Below are 27,043 nucleotides of genomic sequence, written 5' to 3' on the forward strand. Positions count from 1 at the left end.
TGATCTCTGGGTAAGCTTTATTTCCAATCTATTACCCAATTTGATAGAGAAGGGAAAATAGGTGGGGTTGCAGCTTCAGCCCATAGTTTCAAAATGGCTGCCCCTTCCCTTGTTCTGAATTCATGAAGCTGGCAGAAGTTGCTGTTTCTTCAAGTGCTTTGTTGTTTCTTCAATAACGGAGCTTTGGTCCACATCTGGTGAGATGGTATGTTTCTTGCATAGATGGATATTAATTAGTTACTTTGAAGGGGGGGAGGCTGGGGGGGGGGAGTTAGGACATAACAAGCCTTAACCAAAGTAGCAAGGTTCAAAGGTTAAGTGACACAGGTCAGAAATCAGTTTGGGCAGGGGGAGTTTCAAAGCGAATAAAAAATCAGAATCAAAACAAGGAAGATGGAGATGAAGTCGAAGCTTTGGGGGCTACAGGGAATGGTGAAGATACTTTGGCAGGAAATGGCTTGTCGGGATTCAAATGGGGAGCAGCAAAAGGGGAAATCACATGCCAGCTTGACGGCAACAGGTCATGTGGAGGTCCAGCCTGACAAAAGACGGGAAGGTCGGAGGTAGAAGGTGGGCAATACTGAAAGCAAAACAGTTTGTGTCCAGTTTTACGAGGCAGCAGGAAGCAATCCAGGGCAAAAGCCACAGAGGTTGGATGTCAGAGAAGTCGGCGGGATGGCTCTCTACTCGCAAGCAATTTTCCCGTCGAAGCTGGACAGGCAGATGGCAAAGGCCTGAACGGCACAAAGAGGGAACCGGTAATCCATGGTGAACACATCGGGCGCCACACGACCAAACTGCAGCATAATGTAGTTAGCTGGATGGCAGGGATGGGAAAAGAGTACCAATGAGACAGGAAACTCTGTACGTAATCTCTGCTGCTAAACATGCAGACAAAACGCCTTTGAAGACATCTATCCTGGTCCACCAACTCGCCGGCCTGCCCACCTGTTATGTACTGATGATTGGTATTAGAACAATAGGACCCAGAATGCAGCAGTCTGGTTGGTCCACAGGAGCCACCCAATCCAGCTCCAGGTGGAAGTGAATCCGCAACCTGATTGGCTTACAGGAGAATCCCAGAATTAGCCAATCACGTGGGGCCCATTGTGTAAATAATGTATATAAAGCAGACATTCTGAGGGAACTTCCATTCCTCCTCACCACTATGAGCTGAATAAAGAGCATGAAATCCACTCTCAACTCCCGAGTATATTTCACTACCCATCTCCCCATTCTTCAAAACAACATGCTCAGGGACCTCTCTTCCAAAGATACATACCCCACCACCACCTCCGTTTTCTACATACAGCCAAACCTCTGCTCAAACTTTCCTTCAGCCTGTGATAAACACAGGGAGGGGTGTGTACCGTATTTTTCGGACTATTGGACGCACCGGTCCATAGGACGCACCTAGATTTGGGGGGGGGGAATAAAGGGGGGGGAAATTTATCCCCCCCCCCCGCCAGGCGCGGGGCTGGGGCGGGGAAGCCCGAGCTTCCCCCTCCCCCAGAACGGGACCCAGAGCCATGCCGAAGCTGCGCGCAGCTTTGGCATGGCTCTGGGAGCTTGCGGGGCTGGGGGAGGAGGAAGCCTTCCGCCAGCCTCCAAACCAAGTCGGGGGACAGCGGGAATGGCGCGCTGCGCCTCTCCCGCTATCCCCCGAGTTTGCAGGGCTGGCGACGGGGAGGAGCAGGCTTCTCCCCCCGCCAGCCTTCTAACCAAGTTGGGGGACAGCGGGAAGGGCGCGCTGCGCCTCTCCCGCTGTCCCCCGAGCTTGTGGGGCTGGCGGTGGGGCTCTCCTGAAGCCTGGAGGTTGTGGGGCTGGTGGGGGGGGGAGAAGCAGGCTTGCTTCTCCCACCCCCAGCCTCCAGATCAGGTCGCGGAATAGCGGGATGGCGGAGCGCTGCCATCCCGCGATTCCCCGACCTGATCTGGAGGTTGTGGGGATGGTGGCGGGGAGAAGCAGGCTTGCTTCTCCCACCCCCAGCCTCCAGATCAGGTCGGGGAATAGCGGGATGGCAGAGCGCTGCCATCCCGCGATTCCCCGACCTGATCTGGAGGTTGTGGGGATGGTGGGGGGGAGAAGCAGGCTTGCTTCTCCCACCCCCAGCCTCCAGATCAGGTCGTGGAATAGCGGGATGGCGGAGCGCTGCCATCCCGCGATTCCCCGACCTGATCTGGAGGTTGTGGGTATGGTGGGGGGGAGAAGCAGGCTTGCTTCTCCCACCCCCAGCCTCCAGATCAGGTCGTGGAATAGCGGGATGGCGGAGCGCTGCCATCCCGCGATTCCCCGACCTGATCTGGAGGTTGTGGGGATGGTGGGGGGGAGAAGCAGGCTTGCTTCTCCCACCCCCAGCCTCCAGATCAGGTCGTGGAATAGCGGGATGGCGGAGCGCTGCCATCCCGCGATTCCCCGACCTGATCTGGAGGTTGTGGGGATGGTGGGGGGGAGAAGCAGGCTTGCTTCTCCCACCCCCAGCCTCCAGATCAGGTCGTGGAATAGCGGGATGGCGGAGCGCTGCCATCCCGCGATTCCCCGACCTGATCTGGAGGTTGTGGGTATGGTGGGGGGGAGAAGCAGGCTTGCTTCTCCCACCCCCAGCCTCCAGATCAGGTCGTGGAATAGCGGGATGGCGGAGCGCTGCCATCCCGCGATTCCCCGACCTGATCTGGAGGTTGTGGGGATGGTAGGGGGGAGAAGCAGGCTTGCTTCTCCCACCCCCAGCCTCCAGATCAGGTCGTGGAATAGCGGGATGGCGGAGCGCTGCCATCCCGCTATTCCCCGACCTGATCTGGAGGTTGTGGGGATGGTGTGGGGGGGGCTTGCTTCTCCCACCCCCAGCCTCCAGATCAGGTCGGGGAATAGCGGGATGGCGGCGCTTCGCCATCCCCCTATCCCCCGAGCTTGTGGGGCTGGGGGGGGAGAAGCAGGCTTGCTTCTCCCCCCGCCAGCCTCCAGATCAGGTCGGGGAATAGCGGGGTGGCGGCTCTGCACCTCCCCGCTGTCCCCAGCTTTTGGGTGCAGGCTGCTGCCCGCAAGCCTTGCGAGCCCGCGGGACATCCCGCCGGGCTTGCAAGACTTGGGATAGCTTCCTGAAGCCTGGAGAGCGAGAGGGGTCGGTGCGCACGGACCCCTCTCGCTCTCCAGGCTTCAGCAAAAGCCTGCATTCGCACCATAGGACGCACACACATATCCCCTTCATTTTTGGAGGGGAAAAAGTGCGTCCTATAGTGCGAAAAATACGGTATCTTTGAGAGGTCCTGTTCTTTTGAAAGAAGGCTGCTGGGTGGTGCGAATAGCTTTCTTACACCTATGGAGCTTGGTGAATAGAGGCAACTTGGTTACACAGAGATCCTCGTGTACCATGCCTGCACCAGCCAATGTTTGTACAACCTACTCCCGTAAATATGTAATTTGTGCACGCAGGTCTGCTGCGACCTTTATGTCCGAAGGCTTCTTGTGCATTGCCGAGATGCAGCAATATCCGGGCTGGGACTGTTAGGCCAGAGCGGTCTCCCTTAATTTGGCGCCCTCTGTTTGTTCTGGACTACAACTTCCATCATCCCTGACCATTGGCTCCACTGCTTGGGGCTGATGCGAGTGGTTCGTCCAACAACATCCGGAGGGCACCAGGTTGGGGAGGCCATACCGGAGAATCCCTTGCCCACGAAGGAAGTGGTCCTTCTAAGCCTGTTTGATTGGAAGGAAGTCCCAGTGAATTGGCCTCGCTTATGAGCGGCTGTGGCTTAAGTTACTGGGATGCAGCACTTTTGCCTCGAGTCGCCTCGCCTCAACTCCGCCCTCTACTCACGGTCATCTTCTGAGATGATCTGGAAGTTCTTGACGGAGGCCTGTGTGACGCGCCCTCGGAAGTTGAGCACGTAGGACTGGGTCTCCTCGTTCCAAGCCGGCATCTTGTTCTGGAGTTTGATCAGGTTCTGCATGTTCCGGTTCTGGTACCGAGTCAGGAGGGTCTCATGTTCCTACCGACAACACAGACATGCGGGGATGTTTTATGCTGCCGGTTTCAAGCCCTAGAAGGGCACTAGAAGAAGCGAGGCTGCCTGGCAGCCTCCATGTCGCAGTGAACCACTCACATTCTTAGGCCGGATGCAGATCCTTTCGTTGTCTGCGTCCACACCAGGGATTATCACTGTCATTTTTCGTGGGCCTCTGAATCCCAACACATTGGTTTCCTATAAAGGAGGAGAGGAAAGGAGCAAAAAGCAACATAAACTATTGCCCCACACTGGACAAAAGATTTCTGCATTTCAGGGGGTTGGACTAAATGACCCTACGGGGTCCCTTCCAATTATATGATTCTATTCACTCTGCCATCGGGTTGTTACTGTCACTTTATTATTCATTTATGTAGCATATTGTGAATTCTGCAAATGCATACCTAAGAAGCCACCTCGTAACGAGTCAGACCACTGATCTATCCACTCAGTATTGTTTACACTGACTGGCAGCAACCCTCCAGGGTTTCAGGCAGGGGTCTCTCCCAGGCCTACTTGAGGGTGGGTGCTAGGGATTGAACCTGGGGCCTTCTACATGCAAACCAGCTGTCCCAGCACCCAGAAACAACTCTTCTCCTATCTGTGTGCAAGGCACTGGATAGATTCTAAACCTTTCACCTGAAACAGAAGCCAACTTTCTCATTTTGTAGTAGTAGTAATAATAATATTTATTACCTATACCCTGCCCATCTGGCTGGGTTTCCCCAGCCACTCTGGGTGGCTCCCAACAGAATTAAAAGCACAATAAAACTTCAGACATTTAAAACTTCCCTAAACAGGGCTGCCTACAGATATCTTCAAAAAGTCAGGCACAGTGGTACCTTGGGTTACATACGCTTCAGGTTACATACGCTTCGGGTTACAGACTCCGCTAACCCAGAAATAGTACCTCGGGTTAAGAACTTTGCTTCAGGATGAGAACAGAAATTGTGCAGCAGCGGCGCAGCGGGAGGCCCCATTAGCTAAAGTGGTGCTTCAGGTTAAGAACGGACCTCCGGAACGAATTAAGTTCTTAACCTGAGGTACCACTGTAGTTGTTTATTTCCCTGACATCTGATGGGAGGGTGTTCCGCAGGGCAGGCACCACTACCGAAAAGGCCCTCTGCCTGGTTCCCTGTAACCTCACTTCTCACAGTGAGGGAACTGCCAGAAGGTCCTCAGTGTCCAGGCAGAACAACGGGGGTGGAGACGCTCCTTCAGGTATACTGGGCTGAGGACTCAACCATCATTGTCCCACTGGGAGAAAAATCTGCTTCATACCGGAGGAAAACACCACAAGTGGCCAGAAGGTGATAAATAAAGCAGGGATGGAGGAGCTCTGGGCCTCCGGATGCTGTTGGACCCAAACTCCCGTTAGCCTCAGACTAATTGCCAGGGATCGATGGGAGTTGTAGCCCAACATCTTTGGAGGACTACAGGCTCATCTCATCTCTGTAGTAAAGGCAGCACCATAGCAACAGAGGTTTCTGCTTATACAGGCCATTCCTCCATCTAGCTCAGTGTTGCCTATTTTGGCAGCTGGTGGCTCTTTGAGGTCTTGGGTCTTTCCTACTGCCCAGGCTCCTCCCCTCATTCCAACAGGGCCCACTCTCCATTCAAGCTTACGTAGCAAATGGCAACCAGCTCTTGCCGCAGCTGGGCTGTTTCTGGAACAAAAGGTTTCTTATCTGGGTTCATCCCATTGTCAAACACGGTAAATTTGGTTCCTAGTACGTTGGACCTAGAAGCAGGGGGGGCGGGGAGAAAGACTTATTTTAGAAATGTTATACCTTATCCTCAACTCCCCCACTTCCCAATTAATAAATAACAATCCAAAACCCAATATCAAAAGAAAATACAAATGAAGAACAAGAGCACTGCTAAAAATAAAAGGCAGCAGCCAAGAATGAAACGTAAGTGTTTGTGTCTCCCAGCTAAGGATCATTCGTGCATACATTAAAAAAATGAGGACAAATTCTCAATAACAAGATGCCTGAAAGGACAATGGCTTAATAGCCATTTCCTGCTCCTTATGGGAATTGTTTTTGAACACCTCCTCCAGAAAAACTGGGCAGCTCAAAAGATCACTATCATCGCTTTGAACTTTAAATTGCTCCAAGAAAAGAGGCTGCCTCGCTTGCTCTGTGGTTTTCTTTGGTGATAACTTAGAGGAGGCGTTGTAGGTCCTTGCCTATGAATGCTCTCAGCCCAATAAATGGGTAGGTTACTAAGGTGCTAGGGATGCGGGTGGCGCTGTGGGTTAAACCAGAGGGCCTACGACTTGCCGATCAGAAGGTCGGTGGTTCAAATCCCCGCAACGGGGTGAGCTCCTGTTGCTCGGTCCCTGCTCCTGCCAACCTAGCAGTTCGAAAGCACGTCAAAGTGCAAGCAGATAAATAGGTACCGCTCCAGTGGGAAGGTAAACGGCATTTCCGTGCGCTGCTCTGGTTTGCCAGAAGCGGCTTAGTCATGCTGGCCACATGACCTGGAAGCTGTACGCCGGCTCCCTCAGCCAGTAAAGCGAGATGAGCGCTGCAACCCCAGAGTCGGTCACAACTGGACCTAATGGTCAGGGGTCCCTTTACCTTACCTACTAAGGTGCTGCAGCGCTGGATGTTTGGGGTGACGTGACCACAGCAGTGTAACATTGACAGGCCCTAGCGCTCCAGGGTCTCGATCTTTCACATCACCTGAGCTTCCTGAGATGGCAGGGATTGAACCTGGGGCCACCTGCACGCAAACCAGGCACCCTCCCAACTGTGCCACAGCCCTGCCAATGCAAGATGGGGTTGAAACAGACACACCTGACTTTCCCAATGTAGTTATCTCCATCCCTTGACAGATCAATGGGGTCCAGTGAAATGAGGTAGTTGGAAGTCTTGCTTTTCTTCCTCTTCCGACCAGACATAATGAATCGCTGAGGGAGAATACACAGCAACGGTCAGTGAGACGGGTCCCTGGCAAGCCTCCCTCCCGCAATGGCCAGCATCCCCTTTCTGATCCACACAGGTATCTTTACATTTCCCTTTCTCTGGATGTTGTTGGACTACAACTCCCTGACCGCCGGCTGCACTGACTGGGATCGATGCGAGATGGAATCCAACGATATCTACAGGCCCAAGGCTCTCCGTCCCAGTTCTAAGCCACTTCCATTCAGAATAATTGCAGAGACTTTATTGCAGGTGTGGGGGACTTGTGCACCCCACAATGTTGTGGGACTACAACTCCCAGCAAGCATGGCCGTGGGAGCTGTACTTTGGCCAGATCTGGAGGCCCATGGGTCCCTCATGACCTACTTTTAACATCTCCAGTGAAGTTCCAAATGTATTGGAAAACAACCCTGGGATATAATTGCTGAACGGTGTCAAATCACAGGAAGCGGTACAAATTGCACCGCCTTCTAGAGTAATTACCTATAGGTTCTTGTACAATATTATTGATAAGATTACTAGTCTGGATATCCCCATTGGCAGCTTCCTCCTCTGAAGTTTGTTGCAGCCTACTAAGAACATGGATCCGTCTAGCCTTTCATTACTGTCTACTACACTATCTGACAGTAGTTTTCCAGAATTTGGGCAGGAGACTCTCCTGGCCATGCCTAGAGATTGTACCTGGGACCTCCTCCATGGAACATCTTTCAAAGGTGAGAGAGAATACATACACCAGTGCGAGGGCTGGCATATGTGAGGCACTTGCCTTTTTGCCTCTAACGACATCGCTGAGAGGTTGGTAAGGCCAGGGCCACAGTGGTAGCCATGGAAGTGGGGAAGGCCCTCGTGAGGCTGGAAGCCATCCATTGAGAGAGAGATGAGCTCCCAGGATTGCCGCCTTAACTGAATTGCCAGACTTTTCATTCCTATTAGACCCCCCTGTTCACCATTTCTGACCTTTTCTTTCTCCCTATATATCCCCACCAAGTAAGGCTAAAACATGGGTAGGCAAACTAAGGCCCGGGGGCTGGATCTGGCCCAATCACCTTCTAAATTTGGAGTGCAGATGGTCTGGGAATCAGCGTATTTTTACAGGAGTAGAATGTGTCCTTTTATTTAAAATGCATCTCTGGGTTTATTTGTGGGGCATAGGAATTTGTTCATTCCCCCCCCCCAAAGTATACCGTAGTCTGACCCCCCCACAAGGTCTGAGGGACAGTGGACCGGCCCCCTGCTGAAAAGGTTTGCTGCCCCTGGGCTAAAACTTCATTCATCTGATGGACTCTAGTCCATGGGTCGGCAAACTAAGGCCCGGAGGCTGGACCCGGCCCAATTGCCTTCTGGATCCGGCTGGTGGGAGGTCTGGGAATCGCCGTGTGGATTGCTGTGGGGATTCTGATTGTTCGGGCTGCGCCATTCCACCCCACCCCACCCCACCCTGCGCCGCTGCCTCCTAGCTTCTCCCCGCCCTGCCTAGAGGAAGAAGGGGGCTGGGCTTTGTTGAGCCGCGGTTGGCTGAGCACCATTTTAAGCAGCCCCTCTACGGAACCAGCCCTTTTGCGCCACTCATCATCCCTCCACCTCTGCCAGCCCCTGCTGCTTGCAAGGCACAGGTAAGCATCCACCGGGGCTCGTCTGGTGCTGTGGAGAAGGGAGGGGAGAGTCGTGGGGAGGATCCCCCCAAATATAGTCTGGCCCCCCCACAAGGTCTGAGGGACAGTGGACTGGCCCCCTGCGGAAAACGTTTGCTGACCCCTGAAAGCAGGGTTATTGTTGTTGTTTCTAAAGGCACAGAATTCTTTCTCGCTTGCAGATACCTTCTTTCCATTTTCCATCTCCAGATGCAGGTAGTAGAAGGGGAAAATGCCCTTGTCCATCCCCTTCCGGTCCCGTGTAATGCGACACTGGATGGTACTGCCTTGAGGAGCGGGTTTCAGTACAAATTCTTCTAGGTCATCCAGATTGAGGGACAAAGGGGTGCTACATTCTTCACTGGGAGACTGAAAGGGGAAAAAATAAGGATAGGCTGCTTCTTAAGGCTAGTTAAGAGATTGCTTTTGGGGAAAACCTCACAAAGCAGTTAACATAGAAATAGGAAAACAATAAGCATCAACTGAAACAACATTAAAACCACCAAGACAAGTGACAAGGGGGAACAAATCCTTTTGGATAACTCGACCTCTCCTCCCTTTGGGGCAAGATGGTCCTTAAGTAGCCCATCTGAAGGAGGGAAATGCCCTCAGGTGGAATACTGGGAATTAGATGGCAGCTTTTCAGATAGTTCAGTCTTCTCTCTTTCCGTCCCAAGGCAACATTGTCCTCAGATGGGAGGTGTTTTGGAAGGAATGAGGTAGGGAAGCTCAGTCAAAGGCAACTGTTCTCTCCTTTAACTGCTTGCTTGGCTCCTTGCTCTTATATGTGGACTACAAGTGCTTCAAACACATGGAATCCTGTGGATTATAGTTCTGTGAGAGGCTAAAGCAGGGATGGGGACCTGTGGTACTCAATATGTTATTGAACTACAACTCCCAGCTTCCCTGGCCATTGGCAATACTCGGTGGGGCAATTGGGAGTTGGAGTCCAACAACTTTTGGAGAGCCAAAAGCTGACAAATTTTATCGAACACCTCAGGCCATGTGATTATTAATTCCCTCAAAGCTAATGTCAGATCAACATGAGTATTGGGATTTCCCAAGCCTAATTAAACACACAATTATCGCAGAGAATAGACTCTTCGTTCCTGTATGGTTTATGACCTTGTAAAAGGAATACTCTGTTCCACTGCCGTCTTGCCCATGAGGCAATGTGAGGTGACCGCCTCAGGCTTCTGGATCCACAGGAGCAGCAGATCCCAGTGTAGATCTTTATTCTCCTCCTTGTTCCTGATGTAGATATTCACTCACCCCTTCTTCCCTGGCGGGGAGGGGGGCACCATTTTGCCTCAGGTGCCAAAATATCTTGGGCTGGCCCTGCTCTGTGCTAAAACATAAATCTTAAAATAGCAAATTTTGAGTCCCTGGTTTTTAAAGGGAAATGTGTTTAGGGTCTGTGTGTAAAGCTGGAGAAGAAAACCAGGCACTTGTTATGTAGGCCTGTGCCCAGCCCATCTCCTCCTGGCCTAAAGAACCTGCAAGAGAGAATTCTCAGCAAACCCACAAAAAGAACCAGTTTCCAAGTTACCTCAGCAGAAACAGAGGGCTCTTCTGCTCATGTCCAGTTTGCAGACTTCCCAGAAGGCCTCTGGTCTGCCACTTTGAGAACAGGATGCTGGACTAAATGGGCCACTGGCCTGATCCAGCAAGCATGTCTTATGCTCTTAAACTATGACAGTTGAACCATTTGTAGACCCTGTTTTCAGTTTGTGGCACCGCCCTTCAAGGGAGCAGCACAGCAACAGATGTGTTTCATCTGAACTCATTTTTTAAGTCCTTCACCCACCATTCTTTCCACATATTTGGGAGTGCCTTTTTTCACCTTTAGACTTCTCCCTATATAAAAGTATGTTGAGGGGGGAAAGCGTGTCCATTTCACTGTGGCCAGTTTCCATTACTGTTCTCTAGCCATGGATAAAGGGGAGAGAGAGACAGCATTGTCCATTTCCACAAATGCACTGGTTATTTCCACCCCCAAAATTTGTCTGTCGAAACTGACAATAATTTCCCCCAACCTTGTCCGTTTCTGTGGAGACCAGGGCAGCGGGACAATGAACAAAATGGCGCTGGGGTGAGGTGAAGGTGTACCTATGGAAAAGCACCCGAGTAGAGTTGCAGGACATCGGGGGGGGGGGCAACAGCTAGGATGGGGGGGGGGCCCTTCTCTCACATTAGCACAACTGCATCCTGTACACACCATACATTTAAAGCATGTGACGTTTTCCCTAAAGAATCATGGGAACTGTAGTTTGATAAGGGTGCTGGGGATTGTAAGTATGTGAGTATGTGTAAACTACACTTCCAATGATTTTGGGGGGAAGCCATGCACTTTAAATATATGGTATGCGCCCAGCCACATATATCCTGAGTGATCATTCAGATGCTTGAAAAGGGGATGCTCAATTTCAGTCGTAGGCTCTTACGGTGGCTGAGTCAATTTCCTCACGGAAGTACATAAGGATGTCTTGATCCTTGTCCTTGAAGCCTTCATCTTCGTCATCCTTCTCTTCGTCTTCGTCATCTTCGTCTTCCTCACTCTGGCTTCTCCTTCCATTGGTGAGAGACCCTGAGAAGAGCAAGGAGGATTGTGAAGGATGGGGTGGAATCCAGTCACTAATCTCTCTCTGTCTCTCTCTTCTACCTCTTTAGATCAGGGGCATAGCCTATACATTGCATGCCTATTTTAACAGCCATTAATGCTAGAAAGTTTTTGTTGTTTTAAAAAACTAGCTACCTAAGGTCCTCATGACACTTAATTCTGTGCTAAACATCACTGGATGTTTGCAGAGAGTTGCAGAAACACACACAACTCTTGGCTATATCTTGGCTATATCTCAGAACTCTTTGCCAAGATCAGCGAAAGAGCAGTTTGGCAGATGATCCCCTTCCAGCCACTCACCTCTGTGTGCAAGCATCCTGTCCTGGGGCTTTTTCATGGGTGAGGGTGGGACTGTCAACTCCTGGGATGACTCCCCCTCACTGTCAGAATTGCTGAGCAGTGTGTCGACATGGCAGGCTTCGCCAGTGGTATCCTTGGACCCTGTAGATTCTAGGTCCATGTCTTCTCTCTGCGGTTCATTCTCGAAATGGTCTAAGATGTGAAATCAATTCTGTTACTGCCCTCTTCTGGCTTGTTCTCGTCTCCACGCCACCTTCTACCTCCTGTCCCAGGGCTGCTTCAGACCTTGTATCAGGCATGTGGGGAGTCTCAGGCCCTCTAGATGTGGCTGAACTACAGCTCCTGTTGTTCCTACCCATTGGCCCCATTTGCCGGGGCTGATGGGAGTTGTAGTTCAACAACAGCCGGAAGGCCAAAAGTTCCCCACACTTGCTTTATATTTTAGAGACCAGAAGTACATAACACACAAACTATGTCATTCACCAAGGTGTCCCTGTATACTCCACAGCGCTTCCAGAAAAAAAACAAGTGAGCAACAGCCTAGCAAGGATTGATGTCAGGTAACAGATGATGGGAAAGACTGTTCCTGAGACCCTTAACTGCCTGCAAGTCAGAATAGACAATACTGGGCGCCATGGTCCATTGGCTTGGCTCATATAGGATAGCTTTGTGTGTCTGTATGTTCACTTCAGCATATATTGTTTGAACATCAGATGTAATTTCTGCACCCAGGGAACACACACACCAGTCTATATTCCTGTCTGCATGCAGTTTAGGAACAAAGGCTCATATTTGACATGGGGAATAATGTACGAAGATGGGCCTTGCTGTCTTTCTACTTCTTCCTTGCTTGCCCCCTCCCTCCATGAACCCATTTGCACACTCTTTGCACTCTGTCTTATTAAACACAGATCCACTGTGCATCCCCCATACTTGCTCGCTCATTCCATTCCTGATCTTTTGCTAAAGCAGAGGGCGACCAGCGCTGGACTAGGACCTGGAGATCGAAGTTTGAATCCCTACTCAGCCATGAAGCTCACTGGGTACCTTGGGACAGCCACTGCCTCTCAGCCTAACCTACCCAAAGGGTTGTTGTTGGGGATTAAATGAGGAAGGGAGATGTCATGTACTCAGTGGTCTGTGTCTGCCTGAGCTTGAGTCTGGACTAAGGATTCTGAGCTCCTGTGTTCTGATTCGATACATGATGTCCAATCACAGAACATTTCAAGATTTGGGCTTCTGCCATTGGCCCTTGAACTCTTGAGTCGTGATTCGCAGCTTGGAAGTTTAGACAGCCAATCACGTTGGGAGTGGCCCAGGCTTTCGGGGATGTATATAAGCAGTTGCTTTGCCCCCGTTTCCCAGTCATGTAGTTCAATAAAGGTCCTTGCTGTTATCGCTGTGTCTTGCCACCTAAACTTCAGGCGAGAACTGTGTATGTCACCTGAGGCCCTTGTATGAAAGGTGGGGGAAATGTAATTTATTAACTAACATGGTCATTTGTATACTACATAATTGTCAAGGTGGCTTCTAAGCTTGAGCCTGGAAACTGTTTAGGAACCAATGAAGTAGATAAAAAATTGGTGCGGCCCACCGCTTGGCAGCTGCATTTAAAAAGGAAGTTTCTGAGCTGCCTTTTTTGAAGCAGCTTTTATACGGAAAGCGTTGCAGCAGTGGCATGTTATCTTACTACTCGCATATGCACAGCTTTAAATGCAAATTTTCCTGCCCTGTTCAGAGTATTCATGCTTCCCTGGCACAGTTATTTAGAAACCGGGCACATGTTCAAAGCACAAGTTCATACTCCCTTGCCTCAAGAGTGGGCTTTTCTTCTTTCCATGCCTCCTTGTACTCTTATGCAAAATTCTGGAGTCTCACCTTCCATATCCATGATGATGGATGGAGCTTTCTGTATTGGGGATGAGGCTTCCTTTTCCAACAAGGGTGCCTGGAACTCGCAGCCAGGAGCCTCACCTTCCATGTCCACAATGTTAGACGGAACAGCCTCTCTGAGTGATAAGACTTCCTTCTTTGACCTGGAAGCCTGGCTATGTCGCTGGGCATTGGGGCGCCCTGCAGGTGGCAAGAAAGAGAGGACAATGACCTCAGGGGTTATGCATGAAATGTGCCTTAAATAGCAAGCCAGTTAAAGGCCAGATCTGTAACTTGGGGTAAAGGTAAAGGTAAAGGGACCCCTGACCATTAGGTCCAGTTGTGGCCGACTCTGGGGTTGCAGCGCTCATCTCGCTTTATTGGCCGAGGGAGCCGGCGTACAGCTTCTGGGTCATGTGGCCAGCATGACTAAGCTGCTTCTGGCCAACCAGAGCAGCGCACGGAAATGCCGTTTACCTTCCTGCCAGAGTGGTACCTATTTATCTACTTGCACTTTGACGTGCTTTCGAACTGCTAGGTTGGCAGGAGCAGGGACCGAGCAACGGGAGCTCACCCCGTCGTGGGAATTCAAACCGCCGACCTTCTGATCAGCAAGTCCTAGGCTCTGTGGTTTAACCCACAGCACCACCCGCATCCTTGTAACTTGGGGCAGGGGGATGTAAATAAGAAAAATGGAATTATTTATGCTGTTAGTGTCCAACCATGGGAAGGGAGAAGGAAATGCAGTATAGGAAGCCCTGAATTCCCACTGGAATTTGATCAGTGGAAGTCTGGCTCAGTCTCTCTCTCTCTGGTTCTTGTGATTTCACCAGATTGTGCTCTCACTTTTTCAGCTTTTATCTGCATCAGAATTAGAAACTTGCCATTTTAAAATGGGGCCCAAAGTGTGAGATTATTGATTGGATCTCCCGATTTCTTTTTGTAAAACCTGTTGCAGGAAGACCTTCGAACAGGCCCTGTTCCTAGGGGAGTGGGGATAGGTAATTTAATTATTCCTTTATTATTTATTAATGTTGCATGCTACTCTTCACCCGTAGATCTCAGGACAGTTCACAACACAACCCTTTTTGTAGAACCACTTCATCGATTTAATTTGCCACTTCTCTTGAAGCTGCCATTTCTCATATTATACCCGTCTTCCCCAACCCCCGTTCATGGATAAAAGCAACTTTGGTGGCGACTGTTTCAGAAGATGGCACAGGGGAAAGGGTTAAATCCCTTTTATTGATTTTGCTACAATAGAAAATAAAAGACGGCAACAAACTGACAATGAAAGCCTTCTCCAAACCTCCTTACCAGAGTGACTAATTAAGCAGCAATTCATCACAAGCTCTGTTGAACAGGAAGAAATAAAATGGGCAGAAGCTTGAAGGGAGAAGTTTTTAACTAAAAGCACATTAGTTCTGAAGCCTCGGTTGAATTTTGCCTACCTACACTGGGCAGCTAAGCCCTATAATTTTTTTTCTTTTTCCCACAGATCAAGTCTGGGGCAAAACACAGGCAGACAATACTGGAACGCAACAATCTGGTGAGTAGCAACAACATTATTATCCATTATAAAGCCCCCTAAAATTCACTAAATGCTGTATATCTGGAATGAACAGGGATAAAAACTTTGCTACTCCTTATTCCCACAGCAACTCCTTGTAGAAACCACACCACCAGCTATCTCCTCCTCATAAATTTAGCTTTGAGACCTTCTCTCCCTGCACTGGGGAAGCGACTAGTAGCGGGAATCCCCTCAAATCAACTAGGAACATCAGCAGAGGTATTTCCCACATTGGGGTACCTGTGCGCCCTGCAGACTGCCTCTGCCTTTCAGGAACCCCTCTCTGCATAGGGAAACTTTGTCCTTGGACATGTGCAAAGCAGTATGAGTCTTGTTGACTCATCTCTGTTGCCTGGCAACCGAGCATCAGAGGCAGTTGCTTAGCAACCGCTAACAGTATCACAGTGGTGAATGTTCAGTAACCTGGTTCTTCTCCCCGCCCCGCCCCCTCACCTTCTCTTTGTTTGGCCTGCCAGCCGTTCTTGGGAGCTGATTCGTTCCTGTTGATAGGCTGGGTTTCTTCCAAAATGGCCACTTCCAGCTCCTCCTCATCAAAGAAATCTGTGGAGAGGGAAGGGCAACAAAGACCACATAGAGGCCGTTCAATCAAGCGCTGTGTAAATTTTGTTGAATAAAATAAAAATAATTAAAGGTGAAAGGGTGCTGAAGACCTCAGGGAAGAGAGGAAACAGGTGGTGGGGATTATAATAATTCTAAGGTCTCAAATATAGAATAAATGTTCATAAATGTACAAGGCAAATGAATACATAAGAATATAAACTGCATGTCTGAAATAGTACAGGAAGCCATTTTGACTCTCCCAAATTGACCTCAAATATTTCTCTGCAAGGAGGAAGGAAATGGGAAAAGCTTTCCAATTGACTCTGGACTGTAGGGGCTTACACCTCCCTGTAAATAGTCTATCAATATGCCTAAGAGATTAGGGAACTAAAGTATTTACCATCTCAAAGTGATGGCCAGGCTACCCAGAAAATGCTATCAAGTAAGGCATTATCAGGTATCCTGGCAGACAGGAGAGAAGCAGCGCTCTCACATTTCTGCTGGGGACCACCTCTTTCTGTGATGTATGTATGATGTTTTGGGGGGTGGTCTTGGGTTACAGGGTGGGCAATTTCAAAAGTCTTTATAGGAGCTTGCGCACCATTGTTCAAGGTTCTCCTCCCTCCTGCGTGTGGTGAGTGGGGACCCTGTTGCAATAGTTGATTTCCTTTAATAAAGATCAGGCTTATTAGCCGCTTTGCTTTCAATATACTCTGGTTGGCCTCTGCTTCCCTCTGACCAATAAGAGATTTCCCGAGGGACTCTTAAGGGCTCCCCATAAGGAAAACAGAGATATTTTCTTATAACAGGGATAATCACCAGTTATTCCTGGAAAGAGAAGTGCAAGATTTCAGAGCCTATGGGGTGGGGAACTTTTTTCTTCCCAAGGGCCACATTGCCTTCTGGGCAATTACTCTGAGGGCAAAAGGGGGAGGAGCAATAAAGGTAAATTTTACCATTGCACGGTAGGCTAGTCCCCACCCACCCTTGCCTCTATCCTTCATCCAGACAAGCAAGAGTCATTATTAGCCATGCAAAAACACTGAAACCAGGCTACTGAGGAGTGTGGCCTGGGGAGAGGAAGTGTGGCCTGGGAAGGGTTATGAGGAAGTCTCAAGGGGAGAGGCGGCTGTTGTGCCCATTGCCCTGATTGTGGGCTTTCCAAGGGCATCTGACTGGCTACTGAGAGAACAGGATGCTCGTCTTGTTGGGCCACTGGCCTGATCCAGTAGAGCTCTTATATTACCTTATGTTCTTTTGTTACCTGGCAAGGGTTCCTGGCATTCCCCTTGGCCGTTGTGCGTCCGGTTCATCTGCACAGAGCTACCCCACATATGAGCGCCAAGGTGGGCCTCTGGGACCGATTCCACGAGGAAAGGGTTGCTTGTACCTTTGGAAAGACAGGTGGATTATCGTTCAGCGGGCATCAAATCTCATCCGATAAATGCTCCGAAATCTCCACACCATCCATTTTATCTACCATTTAGCTGAGAAGGGCAAATTTTGGTCCAGTACCAAAGTGGGTTGGTTGTGGACCTCAAGGATCCGAGTTCGAATCCGCCCACAGACCCGCTGGGTGATCTTGGTCTAGTCACAGTCTCTCAGCATAAGCTACCTCACAAGGTGGTTGTGATGATATACCAGGAGGGCGGGAGAACCATTTGCACCCCCTCGAGCTCCTTGGAGCAAAGGGGGTGCTTTTAATATAATTTAAATTAAATTAATTAATATAATTAAAATTCCCCCTGCATATTGCCCCCTTCTGTAGCCTTCAAAAGTGCGAATTTAAATGCACGCAGTTTAAATATGTGCACATTTGAAGTTACTAATCACTTTGCAGCTCTGTTTATTTAAAAAAAAATATTACAATTAAAAAAGCCTCCTCGTAGATTGGAATTTCCTCCTATGCCATGGGATATGTCAACGTTCCCGAAGCCCCACCCAACAAAAGGATTTAAATGTGGAGAGCAGGCTGGACACTGCTGAGACTCACTATTGCACAGGCTATGCTCACTGCAAGACTCCATGAGCGGGATGCGTTCCTCCGGCTTGCGCCTCCCACGGCGCCCCTTCACCTTGGCCTCCGTATTGGCCTGGACCATGAGCGGCTCCTGGCGCTTGCGCCGTTGCTTCTTTTCGATGATACGGCGCTGGAAGGGTGTACAGAGAGATGGTCAGAAATGGAAGCAGGGTTAAACAGAAGAAGAAGAAGAAGAAGAAGAGGAGTTTGGATTTGATATCCTGCTTTATCACTACCCGAAGGAGTCTCAAAGAGGCTAATATTCTCCTTTCCCTTCCTCCCCCACAACAAACCCTCTGTGAGGTGAGTGGGGCTGAGAGACTTCAGGGAAGTGTGACTGGCCCAAGGTCACCCAGCAGCTGCCTGTGGAGAAGCGGAGACGCGAACCCAGTTCACCAGATTACGAATCCACTGCTCTTAACCACTGCACCACACTGGTGTAGAGGAGGGTGCTGTGTACATTCAACGCTTTTTTGGTGGCTGTGGTTTGCAGTACAGTCACCTCTTTCTTTGCCATTTTATGCCAACACCCACAGCACTTTTATCAATAGATGAATACTGACGGCCCATTTTTTTTTACCCTAAAAAGCACTGGATTGGGGATTAGATAACCTTTTGTGTCCCTTCCAACTCTACAGTTCTGTGATTCTAAGACTCACGTCAATTGCAATGATTCCCCTCTATTTGCCTCCCCCATTAAGAGATCCCACAGATGAGTTCTGCCAAAAACCCAGATCTAAACCCTTGTGTTGGAATACACTGCAGCAGCTGAATTATGGGGTGTGTTGCCCTTGCCATACTTAAGAACCTTTTAAACAAGCATTGCCACTTACAGATAACACATGCCAAGCAACTGCATCCCTGCAGCTCGAGAGCTGTTTACCCCACCCCACCGAGAAGGTCCCCAGCAATGTTCCCGCTCCTCCCCACTCCCAAGAGTTTGGCCCTCTCCTACAGCAAAGTACCTGGATCTCCAGTTTCTGCTTCCGGATGAACGCTGCTTCGTCGTTGCCATTGCTAGAAGAGAAAGGGGTACCAGCATCAGGAGGTGAATTGGAGAGGGAGTGGAGGCGGCGGTACAAATTCCGGTACATTCTGAGATGTGGCATCACTCTGCCAGCTCCGGGGCAGCCCCACCTGCTAGAGGGGTCAGTCCCCAGGATTGCTGCTCCCTGGGGGTTCTGAGTGCCATGGCGCTGAAAGGATTTTGTGACCTCACAAAAGCCTCAAAGGCCCAGCCACGGTGGAGGCGGAAAAGTGGACAAGGCCATGTCCACATGCTCATTGTAACTTATAAGTTATAAAGCCCTCAGTGCTCTCTAACTCCTGCATCACTCACAAATAAATGGCAGTGTTGTGGCACCTTAAAAACTACGGTCACATTCACACGGCACATTGAAAGCACACGGCTTCCTCCAGAGGATCCTGGAAATTGCTGCTTACTCCTCAGAGACAGCTACAATTCCCAGCATCCTTAGCAAAGGTACGGTTCCCATGATTCTTTGGGGGAAGCTACACTCTTTGAATGTACGGTGTGGATGATGTGACCTGCCGCAATTGCCATGGCATATAAGCTATCGTGGACTACGGTTTTATTTCAGCAGATGGAGTCCGCTAATTCTGAGGTGCTGCTCAGATGCTGTGGATTGCACAACTCCCATCAGCCACAGCCAGCAGAGCGAACTGATGGGGATGATGGAATCTGCAATCCACAACATCTGGCCACATCTGGCTTAGGTGCCATAATAAATATGTTCAACTTCAGGTGGCTCAAAGACACTCTGTAATTTTTGGTGTAGCAGAATAACATGGATACCTTCCGTATTGTTCACACTGACAGAAAGAGGAGTTACAAGTGAGGAAGAAACAAGATGGGCTCCACTATTTTTAAACTAGGCCCATTCCTTAAAGTAGGGATGGGGATTCTGTGGCCCTCCAGACGTTGTCAGATTCCACCTCCCATCAGCCCCATTCAGAAGGCTAACAGCATCTAGGACTGAACGGAGCTGAGTTCTAATCAAAATAATGCTTAATAAAGATGATTAGGATTTCCAAAGTGCTTTGAAACATTCAAGGCACTTTACACGCACAACTGTACGGCAGGCTGGTATTATTTAGAGGTGCTGCCTGAATAAATAATGGATTCGTTCACTGATGAGACCTGCACAGATTTTCCTATGACTAAACCAATAGTTTTGAAAGGAGAAAATATGCTGGGTTTTTCTTTATATGTATATATATGATGGCACTGGGGCCAAGAGGCATCCCTTCTGTGTTACAATTAAAGGGGAATGACTTTTTTTCAGCTGAAGTTTTTGTAAGTGCTTTTATTTAAAAATAGTGAACGTTCGCCGAAATGAGTTGCCCGATTAATCGGTGTCATTTCGGTCAAAAAGGGCCTTAATATATCAATCCAACCAATGAATGGTTGCAGCCCTGATGTTCATTTAGCTCTGCCTTATACCATTTTGAAATGGGCGATTTTGTCAATAAGTGCATAGCTAGGGAACATACAAAGCTGTCCAACTGCTGGTCCATCTGGCTCCACATTGTCCACACTGGCTGTGGCTCTCCAGGGTTTCAGACCTGGGTCTCTCCCAGTCCTAACTTTCTGCATGGAAAACAGGTGCTGCACCTTCCCATTGATACAGCTGCAAATGCTTCCACGTACAACCAGCCTCTGCCTCTTAACCACTATGCTGTTATCTCAGTTGCAATACTCAGCTAAGCAGCTAGCTAGCTAGGCAGACTAAGAAGCACCAGTTCTTACTAAATTCCCTTCTTCCCCTTCCTTACCTCCCAGGGGTGGGTGAAGCATTTTTACTTGTGGATTCCGTGAGGCTGCAAGAAAACGGTGCAGGTGGGTCAGACCACCGAAAAGAAAAATGCTTTCTGAATGCTTGGGCCCTAAATATGTGCTGACACTAAGCAAGCAGAAAAGTTGTCTTTGCTGCAAGAGGTCCAGTGCACCTACAGGCAAACCACACAGGGACAGCGCCAGTCCCAATGGCAGGCTGGGAGATTAGCGCAATCTGCAAGAATAGTGCAGCACAGGTAAGGGATTGCCAAGACAGTTGCACAACACCTCTATTTAATTACGCTTACATACTGCACCTCCTGCCAAGCTCTCTGGGCTGTTTGCATCTACTATATATTTTGAAAAGTTGTTTTGTTTGCAATAACAATAATAATAATAATAATAATAATAATAATAATAATAATAATAATTTATTATTTATACCCCGCCCATCTGGCTGGGCCTCCCCAGCCACTCTGGGCAGCTTCCAAAAAAAATATTAAAATACTGTAATACATCAAACATTAAAAGCTTCCCTAAACAGGGCTGCCTTCAGATGTTTTCTAAAAGTCTGGTAGTTGTTGTTCTCTTTGACATCTGGTGGGAGGGCGTTCCACAGGGAGGGCGCCACTACCGAGAAGGCCCTCTGCCTGGTTCTATGTAACTTGGCTTCTCGCAGTGAGGGAACCGCCAGAAGGCCCTCGGCACTGGACCTCAGTGTCCGGGCAGAATGATGGGGGTGGAGCTATGTCTTGGGACGCATAACGGCAGAAGGAAGCAGGATGGTTTTCACTTAGCACCCAAAGGACTACAGCATTGGCAGCCTCAAGCAAGTGTCTCTGGGAGAGAGCATCCCGGAAGTGGTATATTCATCACGTTTTATATGGAGAGGCCAGGGACTGAACCAGGGACCTTCTCCAGCCCAAGCATATGCCCTGCCACCAAACTGCAGCTACTGGAAGCCTTGAAGAGCCAGTCTGAAAGGACCAGAGGGACCCGGCTCAAACTCCCATCATCCCTGGCCATTGTCCATGCTGCCTGGGGCTGATGGGAGTTAAGAGTCAACAATATCTGAAGGACATCAGGTTGAGGTAGGCTGTAGGAGCATCACTGCAGCTCTACATGGGGCTACCTTTGAAGGTGACCCAGAAACTACAACTAATCCAGAATGTGGCAGCTAGACTGGTTCCTCGGCCCAGTATACCTGAAGGAGCGTCTCCACCCCCATTGTCCAGCCTGGACACTGAGGTCCAGCTCCAAGCACCTCCTGGCAGTTCCCTCACTGTGAGAAGTGAAGCTACAGGGAACCAGGCAGAGGGCCTTCTCGGTGGTGGCCCCCACCCTGCAGAACACCCTCCCACCAGATGTCAAGGAAATAAACAACTATCTGACTTTTAGAAGACATCTGAAGGCAGCCCTGTTTAGGGAAGTTTTTTAATGTTTGACATTTTATTGTGTTTTTAATATTCTGTTGGGAGCCGCCCAGAGTGGCTGGGGAAACCCAGCCAGATGGGCGAGGTATAAATATATTATTATTATTATTATTATTATTATTATTATTATTATTATTCCATTTCTTTTACATACATTTAAGCTTCAGTGCAAAAGTGGGAAACCTGTGGCCCTCCAGATGTTGCTAAGCTATAATACAAAGTCCTGCACCTTCACAAACAAATCTTTTAGGTGCCACAAGGCTCTTGGTTGCTTTGTGCAACAGACAAACACAACTGCCTGCCCTGAAATGTATTCCTAGGGAACATTTTTGGGGGAGTGAGGGGCGGTGAGCCAGAGCAGCTAAACTGACATATAGAATTGATTAAGTCTGTGGCACAGACATCTCTTCTGACAGCAGCCTCACAAGTGGGTTCTTAAACGAAAATGACCTCCGGAGGCTAAGAGCATGGATTAAAAGCGTGAAGGCGAATGGGCGAGGCTATCCATGCAAGGCATCTGTTCTCTTTCTAAGGTGGACGGGATAGAATTAGCCTCAGGAGGGATTAGCAAGAATAACAGCCAACAGTACACACCCACCCACCCACCCAGAAGAGCCCCGTTCGCTTACATTTTATGCCTTGCTGGAGATGGTTGGACCACAGCAGGATCAGACTGCATCTGCCAAGCAGAAAAAACCAGATGATTGACAGAGAGGCACAATATTACTTTTGATTTTTAAAATTAATTCCCCCCCTGCTGTCACCTACGACACAGCCATCTTTGCCCTGAGCCTTTTGGACTCTCATTTCACTGCCAATCTTGGCTTCTCTTTGCTAGTGTCACAAATCACTAGTTTTTGCTCCTCGATCCAGAGTTCCCAGGCGTGACTCCTGGCACCTTCCAACACTCCCTTAAAAAAACGGTGCCAGATATTTATCTTTCGGTAGAGAACGACAGTTTGCCGCGATTTGACCAGTGCAATCAAATGACACCCTGCACCCGGAATCCTGCTCAAGAACAAGCCCAAACTCCCTTCTTAACTCACCACTTTCACCCAGGGAAAGCCCCCAACTGCTCAAATCCCCAAGCGGCAAGGCTGAGGTCGGATCCTGTCTTCTCCCTCCTAGCTCTGGTCTTCGGACTGCAGCTGGCGAAGGTAGGTGCGGAAGGGCGGGGGGAGCACGCAGTGGAGCAGCTCCTCTTCCCCCGCCAAACCAGCATCAGATTCTCCTAATCAGCTTTGTGACTTTGTCTGCCTTAAGTCTGCAGGACCTGTGGCTGCCTCGAAAGGTGCCTTCTGCCCAGTGGCCTTGGGAGTCAGGTGTGCGAGCAGCCAGTCGCTGGGCTGCTAAACCCTGAACAAGTCTTTCCTGCACAGTGTGTGTCAGTCGAGAGCGAGCAAGAGGAAAAGCTTGCATTTGAGTGAGCAGCTGCAGAACTATGGCTACATCCATGCACACATATATGAATAGGGCAGTGGTTCCCAATCGTCTCCCCTCTCCCTGCCCACTTGAAAGCTGCTGTGGGTCTTGGCAGACCACTTCATAGTTTTTCTGCCAGTTGTAGCAACTGTAATGCGCTGTGGTAGGCAGGGTTGCTAAGCCAGGAGCATTTCAGACCCTGACATCTCATGGTCCAAACCTGAGACCCGGGGGCAGCCCCTGGTGATGTTATGGTGGGGGCCCCCCAGTGATACCACAGGGCAGGCCCTGGAGATGGAGGTTAATTGGGAGGCAGTAGCCGAGGAGGGTGGAACCCCCCCCCCAGAGTGTTTATGCTGCAATTTGCACCCAGCTCCTGCTAAGCTGAAGCTTGCAAGATGCATGAACAGTAAAGGCACTCTCTCCCACCTGGAGATTTAGACTGGCAAGCCTAGTGGTAGATGCTGCATGATTTTTAATGGTGCTTTTAATTGCTGCTTTTATTTCCTATCGATTGCACTTTATTGTACAGTGGACGCTCGGGTTGTGAGCGTGATCCGTGCGGGATGCACGTTCGCAACCCGCAGAGTTCACAACCCACAGCAGTGTGTCTCGCACACGCGGATTGGGATTCGGCGCTTCTGTGCATATGCAAAGCGTGATTTAGCGCTTCTGCACATGTGTGACTGCCGAAACCCAGAAGTAACCCATTCTGCTACTTCCAGGTTTTGGCGGGTGCGAACCCGAAAAAACGCAACCTGAAGCGGCTGTAACCCGAGGTATGACTGTACTACAATTTGAATTCCCCAGAATTCCTCCTGGCTCCGTTGCTCCTCTCCTTGCTGGCCAGAGCAAGGAGAAACAGCACCAACCTTGTGCTGTTGCCTCGTGCTCTCCCTAGCAGAGGTTGATGCATTAGGGCAAATGTTGGCACTGCCCCACCGGCCTCAGTCTGCCCTGAGCCAGCTCACCTCTGCTGACTTTCTTACCGACAACCAATCCAGGGACGTGGTACTGCCTCTCTACTTCCTCTTCCTTGCTCTCAATGTTGCCCCTTGTACAATTTGGCAGGGAGCAGGAAGATGGGGGCAAGACTAGAATTGGTCGGTTCCCCTGCTTGCCACTGGCTCTAGCGCCACCTACTGTTGACCTCCTTGCATTCCACCCTCCTTGTCGAAAGAGCGCAGTCACAACTGACTCTCCCTCCGGTGGTTGTAGAGACTGAGCCCAGAGGTAGGGGGCAAGCAGATGGGCAGCAGGGCAGAAGTGAGGAGGAGGTGGTGGACCCACCACTCAGCAAGGGGGTCCACTGGGCATCTTGTCCGACAGCCTGAAGCTGCAGACACCAACTGTTCTCCAAACTGAACTGAATTAAAAAATCTCCCGTTAGCTTCACCTTCCTCCTCTTTCTTAGCTTACCTCCTCGGGCGAGATCAGTCTTAGTGACATGTTGATATCATTGTTCCAATTGAGCATGGCTCCAGCCTCCTTTATATCCTTCCAGGAAATCCACGAAACCTACGGCTTGTATGTTTTGAGTCCGCTTCGCATAAAGGAGCCCTTTCAGGCTTTGCAAAGACACCACAAGTTCTAAGGCAGCATTACAGCTGGGAAAGAACAAATTCCAGTTCAGGAACTGAGGTCAATAGATCAACCAGAGTTGAAAAACTTAGAACTTGCGCTTAATATATTTCCCCCCCGTCCTCCAGCTCTCAGCAGCTGCTTTACACACTAGTTCCTTCAGTGCTCAAGGTCACCATACAAGCTACTGTTGGCTGATTGGACAATGGGTAATCTTGGCGATGCCACAAAGGATTAAAAAGATGTTCCATTCTGGAATAAAGAATTCCAGAATGTAGAGACAGAGGCACTCACCATTCTACTGGATGCCAACATAGACATGACTTGGCTCATTCCAGATGGGCTTAGTAGCTATGCCAACGGGGCTTTTCACATGGGCAGAGGGGAGTGGATTCCAGTCTTATCCGTGCCCTAACTTTCCTCCAAAAGGAGCCCAGAGCAGCAAACACATGCAAAATAAAACAATTTAAACATCTAAAAAAGAATTCCAATGCAGATACATACTGAGAAAGAGCTACATTATCGTTGGAAGCCAAGTTGTTGGCTTGTTGGGAGAAGAAAGTCTTCAGTGGGCACTGCGAAGACAACTGAGGCAGCACCTGTCTTATATTTAACAAGGGAATTCCAAAGAGAAGGTGCCACCACATGAAAGGCCCGGTTTCTATATTGTGCAGAATGGACTATCTGCTGCAGACCTTCACCTGCAGAGAAGTGATTGATTGCGTATATAAGGGGAAAGACAAACGCTCAGGCATCCTGGTCCCAAACTACATATATCTTTGTAGCAGGTTGAATTTATCCAGGTGGCTCATTGGCAGCCTGTGCAATTCTTTTGGCGGTATGCGTCGTAAAATGGCGGCAATATCCTGCTCCAGTGAATGGTAGAGCCACTGCATTTTGCACTCGTTGCCCAACAGTAAAGGCTTATTTGCTCCACCCATGGCTACAGATGCAACTTACATTTCATATATACACGTACTGGCTGGCACGCTTCCCATTTCTTGCACTGCAGTGGTACCTCAGGTTACATACGCTTCAGGTGACATACGCTTCAGGTTACAGACTCTGCTAACCAAGAAATAGTACCTCGGGTTAAGAACTTTGCTTCAGGATGAGAACAGAAATCGCGCGGCAGTGGCGCAGGAGCGGGAGGCCCCATTAGCTAAAGTGGTGCTTCAGGTTAAGAACAGTTTCAGGTTAAGTACGGACCTCCAGAACAAATTAAGTACGTAACCAGATGTACCACTGTAATTGAGAAATGCGTACTTACCATGCAGATAAAACTATCATTTTTGTACAACACATTTCTGACATTTCTATCGCCTATGCATTTCGGAAAGTTGACTGTTTGATATGCATTTGCACACCTCTTAATATCCTGTAATTTTGCATGACGGTTCCTGAGATCTTTGTTCGGACTCCACTGGACACCATTTGAATCAATTTCGAAATGGCTCTGATTTTCTGGTTTCTTTGAATTCCCAAACAATGCTGGGTATGAGGCTGCTTGTGAACTATAAACAAGACTTCTTTCGTTTTGCTGCAAGAGACAAACATAATTAGCCTTCTGGAAATACTACCAACAGAGTTATTTTAAAATTATTATTTACTGGAATGACTTCTACTCACTGTTATCACTGGGTGGCATTCAGGCATGTTTTACTCAGAATACTGTAGACCCACTGAAATGAATAAGACTGAGTTACCTCAGTTAATTAACCACCCCACAATCTTTGTTTTGCTCAGTAAAGATCTCCTCCTGTTTATTGTGCCTCCATGCTGAGGCATCTGCCCCTGTTGAATTTCTGCCTGACACTGGAAGCAGCAAAGCCTAGTGCCTCCGTCAGCAGATTTTTAAAAGCAGGCAGCCTTACGATGCAAATTTCAGAGTGGTAACCAGCATATTAAGGAATACATTTTACTGTAGCAGAAGCTTTCCCGGATCAGGGCTCGCGAAGCGCCTTATACCTCTAGCTTGTGATTTCCAATGCACTCTGCCCATGCTCAGAAAAAAACATTCGCCAGTTAGCAGATCACACGCGGCCGCTGCTAAATTCTCGCTCTCAAAATAAATCCGGGCTCTAATTGCCCCTTAAATTAACTTCTACCGCCTTCCTCTCTGCGCCCTCTAGCGTCCGTTTACCAGAAAACACGGATAAAGGGAGGAAAAGGGGGGATGCAGCTATTTGGGAAGGAGGAGGACGGGGGCGTGGCCCTCTATGCAAAAGAGATTGGAAGGGAGGGGGCATGACGCAAATAGAGCGCCGGACGTGACAGAGCGAAGGTGGCGTAGCCGGCGAGGCC

General features: G+C 49.3%; 1 protein-coding gene across 5 annotated transcripts; it reads right to left on the reverse strand.

The window, feature by feature from the left end:
• TULP2 (TUB like protein 2) lies at window positions 1-26,129 on the reverse strand. 5 transcript variants are annotated; one of them, XM_081168305.1, is made up of 16 exons: window positions 25,034-25,075; window positions 22,366-22,415; window positions 20,303-20,347; window positions 18,472-18,523; window positions 17,480-17,636; window positions 16,751-16,876; window positions 15,379-15,486; window positions 13,362-13,556; window positions 11,484-11,675; window positions 11,008-11,150; window positions 8,750-8,932; window positions 6,807-6,919; window positions 5,629-5,743; window positions 4,102-4,200; window positions 3,816-3,987; window positions 1-817 (listed from the first exon to the last, which is right to left on the reverse strand). In XM_081168305.1, the coding sequence occupies exons 1-16, from the start codon at window positions 25,070-25,072 to the stop codon at window positions 684-686; spliced, it is 1,923 nt and encodes a 640-aa protein (XP_081024431.1). In that variant the 5' UTR covers window positions 25,073-25,075; the 3' UTR covers window positions 1-683. The 5 variants fall into 5 exon arrangements, with proteins under 5 accessions (XP_081024431.1, XP_081024430.1, XP_081024434.1 ...); XM_081168304.1 differs by lacking the exon at window positions 25,034-25,075 and adding an exon at window positions 24,578-24,923; XM_081168308.1 differs by lacking the exons at window positions 20,303-20,347; window positions 25,034-25,075 and adding an exon at window positions 26,107-26,129.
• Window positions 26,130-27,043: the final 914 nt, after the last annotated feature.

Source organism: Podarcis bocagei (genome assembly GCF_964188305.1).
Source record: "Podarcis bocagei genome assembly, chromosome: 13".
NCBI lineage: Eukaryota > Metazoa > Chordata > Lepidosauria > Squamata > Lacertidae > Podarcis > Podarcis bocagei.

Bases quoted from the DNA above. Each gene is read 5' to 3' on its own strand.
- TULP2 (XM_081168304.1), bottom strand. From the start codon at position 24,634: ATGCTCAATTGGAACAATGATATCAACATGTCACTAAGACTGATCTCG. The intron at 13,557-15,378 runs GTGAGGGGGCGG...TGCCACCTGCAG, and splicing joins GCAGGCCAAACAAAGAGAAG to GGCGCCCCAATGCCCAGCGA. The intron at 5,744-6,806 runs GTGTGTCTGTTT...CCCTGCTTCTAG, and splicing joins AACTACATTGGGAAAGTCAG to GTCCAACGTACTAGGAACCA.